Here is a 10,555-nt window from a genome sequence, read left to right on the forward strand (position 1 = left end):
GGCCTCCCAAAGTGCTGAGATTACAGGTGTGAGCCACCGTGCCTGGCCTCTATCTCCGTTCTTGAGAAGCCTGAGTATTTGATCTATAAAGCAAAGAACTTCATTGCATAACCTTCTGGTTACTAATTCGTCACTTTGAAGGCTTTTGAGGGAAGCAGAGGGGCTGCATTTTAGGTGGGTGACATTGCTGGGTAGCATATCCTTGGTCCAGCAGTGTAGAAAGGCTGTTTTGGGAAAGGGCAACCTCGCACCATGCTGCTCAAACCACCTTGCCTAGGAATCACCTGGGGTTCTTGTTAACATGCAGGTGCTGAGTCAGTAGGTCTGGATGGGGCCTGGGAGTCTGCATTTCTAACAAGCTCTCAGGGCCTGCTGATACTGCTGGTCCAGGAATCCCACTTCTGAGTCTCAAAGGCTGGGAGAAGAACCCCTTCCTTCCAGAGCTCTCTCTTTTTTTTTTTTTTTTTTGAGACAGAGTCTCACTCTGTCACCCAGGCTGGAGCACAATGGTGCGATCTCAGCTCACTGCAGCCTCCGCCTCCTGGGTTAAAGCGACTCTCCTGCCTCAGCCTCTTGAGTAGCTGGGATTACAGGCCTGCACCACCGCGTCTGGCTAATTTTTGTATTTTAGTAGAGACAGGGTTTCACATTGGTCAGGGCAGTCTCGAACTCCTGACCTCGTGATCCACCCACCTCGGCCTCCCAAAGTGCTGGGATTACAGGCATGAGCCACCTCGCCCGCTGCTCTCTAACTTGTGATAAATTAATCTGACAACTTGATTGCAAGTTTTAGGGCAGTGAAAGGACTAGAAAGAAAAAGCTTCAATAAAGCTCCTAACAGACTGTCTGGCAAGAGGGAAGGAAACTGGCCATAATCCTGCTGAGGAGGGAGCCCTTTCCTAAGGAAACAAAGGCTGTGTCTACACATTCTCCGCAGGAAGGGGCAGCCTGGTGTGTCCATCGCATCTGCTTATCTGGGCCTCAATTTCCTCATCTGGAAAACAGAGACATTGAAATAGATGTTCCTAATGTTCTTTGGAGCATCAGCTTGCCCACGATTTGGGAATACCGGAATTTTTTTTTTTTTTTTTTTTTGAGATGGAGTCTCGCTCTGTCGCCCAGGCTGGAGAGCAGTGGTGCGATCTCCACTCACTGCAAGCTCCGCCTCCCGGGTTCACGCCATTCTCCTGCCTCAGCCTCTCAGGTAGCTGAGACTACAGGCGCCCGACACCACGCCCGGCTAATTTTTGGTATCTTTTAGTAGAGATGGGGTTTCACCATGTTAGCCAGGATGGTCTCGATCTCCTGACCTCGTGATTTGCCCACCTCGGCCTCCCAAAGTGCTGGGATTACAGGCATGAGCCACCGTGTCCGGCCGAAATTTTTAAAACATTCAACTTAGTCGTTAAGAAAGAGTTAGCTTTAAAGCAAGTCCTCCTGAGGTCTGTCTCTCGAACAGTTTAGATTCCTCTCCTTCAGGTCACCACAAATCTGCCATCTCTCCCTGCAGTCCCTCCCTGCCATGCACCACCCTCCTGGAGAGCTGGGTGGCCCTGGGACCTACCCTCCCAAGTGCCTTTGTGGGGCCTCATCCCGAAGCCGCCATCAATCAGGTTATCTGACATCCTTCTGCCTCCCCCTGCCCTTGCGCAAAACACCCTGGGGTGATGTTGGGGGTGATGTCTGCAACACAGTGCGTTGTCCCCTACGCATCGCAGGTTTCAGGATGCTCCATGGATGTGGCTACTTAACCTGTTAATCTGAAGGGCAAGTTTGACTCGGGAAGCGCTCCCTGGCTCACTCTCCACAGGTGCTAAGTGATCTCCTCCACGCATGTGGCTTCAGATGACTCCCTGTCTATGGCTATAGCTCAGATCTGTCCCAAGCCCCTGGCGCAGGTTTTCTAAAAAGCAGCAGGGTATCATAGAACGTTCCACAACTTGGATGGAGCTGGAGGCCATTATGCTAAGTGAAGCAACACAGGAGTGAAAAACCAAGTATCATATGTTCTCACTTATAAGTGGGAGCTAAGCTGTAAGGACACAAAGGCCTAAAAATGATATAATGGACTTTGGGGACTCAGAAGGGGGAGGGTGCAAGGGGGGTAGGGATAAAAAGTACACATTAGGTACAATGTACACTACTCGGGTGATGGGAGCACAAATCTCAGAATAAACTACTATATAATTTATCCATGTAACAAAAAGTCACTTGAAGGGCGGGGCACAGTGGCTCATGCCTGTAATCCCAACACTTTGGGAGGCCGAGGCAGGTGGATCACCTGAGGTCAGGAGTTCAAGACCAGCCTGGCCAACGTGGTGAAACCTCATCTCTACTAAAAGTACAAAAAATTAGCCAGGTGTGGTGGCGGTCGCCTGTAATCCTAGCCACTTGGGAGGCTGAGGCAGGAGAATCACTTGAACCCGGGAGGCAGAGGTTGCAGTGAGCTGAGATCACATCATTGCACTCCAGCCTGGGCAACAAGAGCGAAACTCTTATCTCCAAAAAAAAAAAAAAAAGCCACCTGTACCACCCCAAAAGTTATTGAAACATAAATAAATAATAAAATACAGAATACTAATTTTTGAAAAAGTGTCTCCCCCCCGGATAACGGCAGCCATGGTCTTTCTGCCTGCGGCCCCAGCATCCAGTCCCTGCCGCCAGAGTCATGTCTCCAAACTCAGATGGGCTCACCCCACCCTCCTGCTTGGTGCCTGCAGCAGCCCCCACGATCTTACCCGTCAAGCTCCACTCTGCAGTGTGGCATCCGCAGTGACACTGTGGTCCTTGCTCACTTCCGCCAGCCTCACTTCCCGTCCCCTGCTCCATCACTCTGCTCAGGCTTCCCGGGCAGACCCTTCTGGTGTGTGTGGTCTGGGAGTCCTGTGAGGGATGCTGTTGATGTGGCCATGTTGTGGTGACCACCTCAGGGACAACCAGGGTTTTTAACAAGGGTCTTCGGGCACTGAGCAATGAAGCTTCCCTGAAAGGAGTCCAAGAGAGGTCTCATGTAGGCAACCTTGGAACACAATGAGGAGCATACAAAACGAAAAAAGGATGAACAAATAGCTGTCTCCTCTGCCTCCTGGCAGGTGGCGGCCCTGAGGTCTAACTCTGGCTGGCTGGTCACTTGATTCCTACCAGTAGCACCACTAACAGCTCCCACACAGTAAACACTTAGCATACCCCAGGCACTGTGTTAGGCCATCTTCATGCACCATTTTCCTTAACCCTTACAACACCTTGGTCACCGATGAGGAAACTCAGGTCCCCAAACAACAACGTGGGCAAAGTCACACAGATGGTAAGTGGTGGAGGGGCTTCCACACCCAGCACTGCCTGACTCTAAGGCAATGCCCTTAACCTCCCTGCTACGCTGATGTGTTGTGGCTTTCTCTCTACCTTCTTGAGTTCACACTTCCGCAGCATCCATCCAGTTATCCCATTTGCCTGTCCTGAGGGATTACATAGTCTTCCGACACCGAGGATCACAGACTGGGAAAGATCACCGACTGCCTCCAAGCCCTAGCTCCCAGCTCCTCCTCCTCGCCTCCCATGCACACCTTTGTCTGTGGTTAAGCTGAGTCTCCCCCTTCCCCACACCATGGGGACCTCCCACAAGCATTTGCCAGTCAGCCAACATTTATGACTTCCTGCAAGGGAAGCAGAAATCACACACGAGGCACTTGTACCGTGTGGTCCTACCTAGAGCTGTTGCAAAGGCAGGAAGAGAAGGGCATGCTGCCTAATGAGAGGGAAGAACACCAGACACTCACGTCTTCATCGTGTGTGAGTGTCCAGTCCCTTACCTAGAAGCTATTTTCTGGGGGTTAAAAGGGTTCTGGTCCTAATCAAACAATGCTCTCCACACTTCATAATAGGGAGCCATGATCATCCACTATTTCCATGGGCAACACTGCAGAGGAAGGCAAAAGGCTCTCATTAATTAAACTAATGAATTCATCTGCAGGAGACAGGAAGAGTAAACCACGGAAACAGAATTGACTAATTCTTCTTCCATTAAGATGCATCTACTCTGAGCCAGAATTCCAGACCTGGTTCCCTTCCTCATCCATGATGAAGACGTTGCGTCTCATGTGGTCACAAAGGCGTGGTGTTTCCTGTGTGGCGATACCATTGCTGTTCTGCCTTTGATAAAAAATTTAAAAACACCAACAATAAAAAAAAAAACAGAGACAGAAATGGTAGAGGGAGGGAGGAAAATGCTCTCAGTTCCTTAATCACCAATCACCAACCTGGAGTGGCCACTGACACCTTGTCCCAGTGTGGTGGGGGTGGGGCAGGGGGGTCCCTGGGGTCCATGGTCCTGGGGTCCATTCAAAGCCTCCATCCAGAAGAGGACAAGCCAGTCTCCAGCTACACAGGTTAAAAAAAAAAATACTTCACACATGAATTGAACTTCTTATCTCGGTCCCGACCAGGGACGGAATCAGAATAAAGGCTTTGGTCTCACGCAGCAACCCTGTGGCCAGTCCCCGCAGTCCAGCAGGCCTGCCACTGTGCTGACCGAGGCCGTCATGCATGAAGCACGTCCAGGGCTTTATGGCTCAACACCTGAGCCTCCTGGAAGGCCTTGGCCACCTCACCGAAGCCCCAGCGTACTGGCTCTGCAAGGCCCTGGGGTTAAAATAGCAAAAATGCCATCTGGCAAGAGGCTGGCTTTGTTCAGACTGTGTGCTGCCTTGTTGCTGGGGTGGTGGGGACATTTTCCAAGCCACCATAACAATGTGAGCTGCCACCTGGGCCAACCCCACCCCTCCATGCCCCCAGCCCACTCGTCAGCATCCACGCAATCGTGGCAGGAGCCCCTGTGGCAGCTGAGCCACCTTGGGTTTTCCTCAATTCCATCTCACTGACTTGGTGACGACAGCCCCAAAGCAGGCAGGACAAAGCCCTTCTTTCTTCCTAGAAAAGTACCTGAAATAACACGCTCATTTTTAGACTCCCAGGAGTTGGTGCTGAGGAAGGGTCCTTGGGGCTGGGACATGGAGAACAGCCACCGGTCACTGCAGACCCTTTTATCCTGGCTGCCTTTCCCCTCTATTGGCACATGTTCCTTTTCCATCAAAAAATTTAGTTACAATTTTTTTTTTTTAAATAAGAAGACCAGAAAGAACACACAGGGTTGGCTGCCTTTTATAGGACAAAACATGAACAGGGAAACAACTTGTGTGTAACATGCACACCCAGACAGACCTTATTTCAATCATGTCCAATTTTAAAATCCAGGAACCGGCCACAGTAAGGAAAGGCAGGCATGTTTCAGGCTGTCCAGCAGCTGGGCAGAAAAACGGAGACCCACTGGGCCAAACAGTGAGAGGCTCCAGTTGAGCCATCCTAGTTCAGGTCTCCCTGGTGACCCCCCTCTGTGCGGGGAGGTAAGTGCATCTCTTGATATTTTTAGTTCACTGTAAAGACATGGTTTTTGCCCTCCAGGAATCAGCTAGCTATGCATGAGCGGAAACCCTGCAGGTGCCGAACGTAACTGATTGGAGTAGGGAGGAGGGGTAGGACAAAGAGTGATGGCTTCAGGTTTGGAGAGTAGTTGAGTCACATTAGAAGCAAAAAGCATCTCTGATTTGGCCAGCAGAGGTGTGCACAGTTCTGCTGTGGTTTCAATCTTACTATAGGCTACAGTCAACAGGACAGCACAAACGCTCTTTGTTGACCAGACATTCGGCCAGCTCAGAGCAAGCAGCTGGGGTAGAGTCACTTAGATTTCAGCAGCAAAGCTGTGCGGGGAGGCAAGACGTTGCCTGGGCTGCCTCCCAGGCCTCAGTATCACGCCTAGGAGCTGGTGGAGGAAGACGCCAAGGCAGGTTTCTTGAGCCCAGTGGAAAGCTTCTTGTTCTGCCCCCAGCTCCCTCCGAACAAAACCAAAGACCATTCATGCTAAAAGGGTCACCTGGTCCAACCCTTCTGGCCACAACAGAGGAAGGTGCTCTGCCGCCCTCAGTACACCAAGGGGGACACCCCTAAAGAAAGCACTAGAAGGTGGGGTACAGTGGCTCACACCTGTAATCTCAGCATTTTGGGAGGCTGAGATGGGTGAACCTCTTGAGCCCAGGAGTTTGAGACCAGCCTGGGCAACATGGCGAAACCCCATCTCTACAAAAAAAAAAAAAAAAAAGCAAAAAACTAGCTGGCCATGTGTCTGTAGTCTCAGCTACCAGCTACCGGGGAAGTTGAGGTGGGAGGATCACCTGAGCCCAGGATCTTGAGGCTGCAATGAGCTGTGATTACACCATTGCACTCCAGCCTGGGTGAGACAGTGAGACCCTATCTCAAAAAAAAATTTTTTTAAGCAAGGACTAGAAGCTGCATTGCTGCCAGCACTCAAGCTTCACCCCACGAGGCCCCTCCCTGCTGCATTAGCACTGGCCCCTGCATCACATCCCCACACCATCATCCTGACATACCCTGCCCCCAGCACCAGTGGAATGAGTTTTGCACCCCAGCACTGTGCTGGTCACTTTCATCTCTCAACCCTGTTTTACAGATGAAGGGGCTGAGGCCAAGAAAAAACAAACACACAGCTAGGAAATAGCAGAGCTGAGCAAAGAACTCTCAATCCAGTTCCCTTGACCCTACACCACTAGTGAATCCCAGAAAGGGCAGTCAGAAAGATGATAGTTTTAGACATAGATTTAAACCCATATCTGCCTTGCTAAACTGCATCTGCTTTGATGGTGTCTGTTAGCATTAGATCCAACAGTCTTCACATAACCAAAAACAAGTGGCTGAAACAAATTGGGATTTTTTAAAATGTAAAGGCAGTCTGGAATTAAGCAGAAAACAGCTTGTGTGGTAGTGACACCATAAATGTATAGCTCTATTTGTTGGCCCCACCATCCTTATCATGTGGCTTCCATTCTTGATGTTGCCTCACATTCCAAGATAGCTGCTGAAGCTCCCACCATTATGTATGTGTTCCAGGCAGAAAGTAACAGGAAATACCAGGAAGAGAAAATTTACCTGCCAGCTTTCAAATTCTCTTTAAAAACCTTTTCTGCAAGTCCTACCTAATGACTTTAACCTTCCATCTTACTGGTCCTGCCTTTAGCAAGAGGGCCAGGGGAATAAGGTTATGTTAACACACTCCTGCCTCAAATAAAACTGGGGTCTCGTTAGTAAGGAAGAGGAGAGGATGAAGAATGAATAGGCAGCTATGAGGTAGTTGGTGGTTGGTGAGCTGCCACAGAGCTGTCCTTGGTAATGAGCTGATTGGTAATAAAGTCAGAGAGACACCACTTCCTAGCATGGAAAGGGAACAATTTGTGGAAAACATTCATATTTCAGTACCGAGATTTTATTCCAGGTTTGATGAAGTGTTTTACAAACTTTAGCAATAGCTTAGAAACGAGGTCAGAGTAGTTTAAAAATGAAAAAAAGGCACAGGCAAGTGGCATATTTCTTTCTTTTGCAATCAGCGTTAAACCTTTCATCATTAGGTGAAATCTACATTCCCTGGGCCCTTGCTACTCAAACCATGGTCCGCCTGGACCAGCAGCATCAGCATCGTCACGGAACTTGTTAGAAATGCAGACAGTCATGCCCACCCCCGACCTACAGACAGAATCTGCAGTTCACCAAGACCCCAGGGGCTCCCAGTGCACATTCAAGTTTGAGAGGCCCTGTTCCAATGCAATGCCCTAAAGAGTCTGCAATGGGACTCCACTCTCCTAAAAACCTTTTCTCAGGAAGCAGTGTGCTCTAGGAATCTTAGTCTTTGGTGAGACTCTGCATCACGGTGCCACTCTCTGAGGAGAATGTACATTAAAACACTTGTAAAACTATAATACCTAGTATTTACCAACTTCTGTGCCAGACACTGGTCTAAGGATTTCATATCTGTTTCTGTAGCTCATCCTTCTACCCACTCTGTGAAGTGGGAGCTCTTACTCTCATCCCCTCCCCTGGGGTGCAGATAAGGACATGGTGCTGAGTTACCCAGCCAGCCAGCCAGCAATGGGTCCAAGCAGATTCTGCCTCTCTGGAATGTTTTGCCCAGATGGAGAGATTTTAAGGTTCAGAGAAAGATGGGTCAGTGTTTCCGAATGAGGGAGCAGCTTGGTGAAATATACTCTGGACAGGTAGCTGGGATGCCTGGGTTCCAGAGCTTGCTCAGCTACTGTGACCTTGTATAAATAACTCACTAGACCACCTAGAACCTCACTTCTCTTATCTGTATATGGGGTGATATGCAAGCTCCCCTCCAGCTCTGACATTCCTCGGGTCCGGACATGCCTTCTGTATGATCTGAAAATCAGTCAGCCTTAGCAGCTGCCTCCTCTAACTGGCTGTATTCACTCAACTGCCACCCAGTCTGGCCACAGCCCAACTTGGTCTAGGCACCCAGATGTTGGACACCCTGCGGGTAAACTATACACCCTCCTGAGCAATCAGAGACAAACACAGCTGCTGCCAGCGAAGCCCCCGAGTTGACCCAGGTGGAGGGCAAGGAGCCGGGCAAAGTCGACTTCCTGTAGACTTTCGGACTGAATTAGACTTGGTATGAAAGTTCACAAAGGAAGCACCTGGCCACGTGAATGAGCTCACCAAGGCTGCTGGTGTGATATTACCCCTCTGCCAGCCCCCATCGGAAAGGGCTGGCTGTCCACCTACAGACTGGCTGGCAGAAACCAGAAAGAAGTGGTGCAGGAAAAGTCACTGAGACTTAGTGGAGGCAGAAGGCTTCTTGTTGCCCCCTGGCACTTCTGAGGGCACTTATCTGGTCAACAGATCTAAGTGGAACAGATAGTCTTTGAGAGTCTCTTCGCAGTTCACAGTGGACCCGTCCACCAAGCCCCTTGCTCACCACTCCCTGCACTGCAGTAGACACAAGGGAGGCTCCTGGTGGCCCTGCATCTGCTGTGGGATGCCTCCACCCACTCAGCTCTACGTGAATGGCCCACAGGCAGCCCAAACCCCAGGCCAGACCACAGCCTCTTTCCCAAGGATTTAGGAATTGGGCCACGAGACTCTGTCTCCAGAGGCTGGACCTGTAACATACACATTTAGTGTCTTAGGGTGGGACATCTTCTACCAGAGCGATCCAGACTGCAGAGACACAGACTCCAGACAGAGCCCACACACAATGTGGATCATAGATAAGAGGACGAGAGGGTCCAGGGTCTCTTTAGTCCCATCCCAGATTCCAAGCCCTCCTTCTTTAGGTTCTCAGCCTCACCCCTGCATCCTATAATAAAGTCTCCTATAAGCAAGCTTGCTTCAGAACAACTCTATTACTTGTCAATGGAGGCGTCTTAAAGCTGAACCAGGCCTTCCCATATTCAACAAATATTCATGAAGAGCCCACATGGGCTAGGAGATGTGCTTGACACTGGGGGAATGAAAAAAAAAGTACGTCATTATTACTAATCTCAAGGAGGTCTCATAAACCTGGGATGTAAACAGATCATTCTAAACCAATGTATTAGTCTCAATGTTTGTCTTCCCCTAAAATGTGTATGCTGAAATCCTAGCCCCCAGGGTGATGGTATTTGGAGGGGGGGCCTTTGGAAGGGGTGAGGTCATGGGGTGGTTCCTCATGCATGGGATTAGGACACTTAGAAGGGGCTGAAAGACCAGAATTCATTCCTTCCACCAGGACACAGCAGGAAGGCACCATCTATGAACCACACAGAGGGCCCTCCCCAGACGCTGAATCTGCCAGTGCCTCGGGTGTGCTAAAGGCAGCCCCTGGCTTCAAGAATCTTGCATCTTAGAGGGAAACCACATGGAACACTTAATAAAAGTTCAAGACAACCGAACAAGAGACTTCCAAACAATTATTGCTAAATGAGTGGTCCCTGAAATGTCATAGAAGCTCAGAGTTAGGAAAATGAACTTTGAGCTTGGCAGTTAACACATTTTCAAAGCAGGTAGAGCTGAGTTAGGCCTCCAAGCATAAAGTAGATTCAAATAGAGACAGTGCCCAGCCACACTCTTGCAAGTGATGCTCTTGAAAATATTAAATATCCACAGAGTTCCATGCTTCTAAAAGTGCTTTCACAGCCAACTCATGTGATGCTCACAAGCATGCTGAGGAGGAAGGGATGTAACAGAATCGCTGTTTGATGATGGGGAAACCAAGACACAGACTAAGTGATTGGCTTGGTTCGCAAAACTAGTGAGTGGGGCAGATGCTCATGCCCCCTCCCTGATCCAAAGCTCTTCCTGTCACCTCTTCCATTAATAAAGGGAAGCGGACACAGAATCACACATCTCAGAGCAGTTCTATCCTTCCTCTGGAGCTTCTGGACAGACTCAGTCTACCTTCTCCCTGCTGTGGCAGCACAGGAGTTGAGAGTTTCTCCTAAAGACGCCTGGAACAAATCATATATCTGTTAAATACGTCCTCCCTGCATGCTTGTACACTCCGAGACGGCAGATACCGTGTCTTGTTCCGCAATTAAGCTCAGCACCTGGCCCAGAATTAAGAGTGTATTCACATATATTTTGTGATTGAATGAAAACAAATAAAAGGACAAGTGAACCAAACAGATTGGTCAGAAGAGGGAGAAATGGGAGG

The 10,555-nt window shown here is 49.5% G+C and overlaps 1 protein-coding gene across 2 annotated transcripts; it reads right to left on the reverse strand.

Annotated features, from left to right (window-relative positions):
* Positions 1-2,518: 2,518 nt before the first annotated feature.
* On the reverse strand, positions 2,519-6,113 carry LOC103883486. 2 transcript variants are annotated; one of them, XR_004184516.1, is made up of 2 exons: positions 4,257-6,113; positions 2,519-2,983 (listed from the first exon to the last, which is right to left on the reverse strand). XR_004184516.1 is itself a non-coding variant. In XM_017957583.3 (2 exons), the coding sequence occupies exons 1-2, from the start codon at positions 3,738-3,740 to the stop codon at positions 2,578-2,580; spliced, it is 441 nt and encodes a 146-aa protein (XP_017813072.2). In that variant the 5' UTR covers positions 3,741-4,239; the 3' UTR covers positions 2,519-2,577. The 2 variants fall into 2 exon arrangements, 1 of the variants encoding a protein (XP_017813072.2); XM_017957583.3 differs by lacking the exon at positions 4,257-6,113 and adding an exon at positions 3,706-4,239.
* Between the last annotated feature and the right edge of the window lie 4,442 nt (positions 6,114-10,555).

The sequence above is a fragment of the Papio anubis genome, chromosome 6 (genome assembly GCF_008728515.1).
Source record: "Papio anubis isolate 15944 chromosome 6, Panubis1.0, whole genome shotgun sequence".
Lineage (NCBI taxonomy): Eukaryota > Metazoa > Chordata > Mammalia > Primates > Cercopithecidae > Papio > Papio anubis.

Bases quoted from the DNA above. Each gene is read 5' to 3' on its own strand.
- LOC103883486 (XM_017957583.3), bottom strand. From the start codon at position 3,740: ATGCCCTTCTCTTCCTGCCTTTGCAACAGCTCTAG. The intron at 2,984-3,705 runs GTAGGACCACAC...GACTCCTTTCAG, and splicing joins TGCCTTTGCAACAGCTCTAG to GGAAGCTTCATTGCTCAGTG.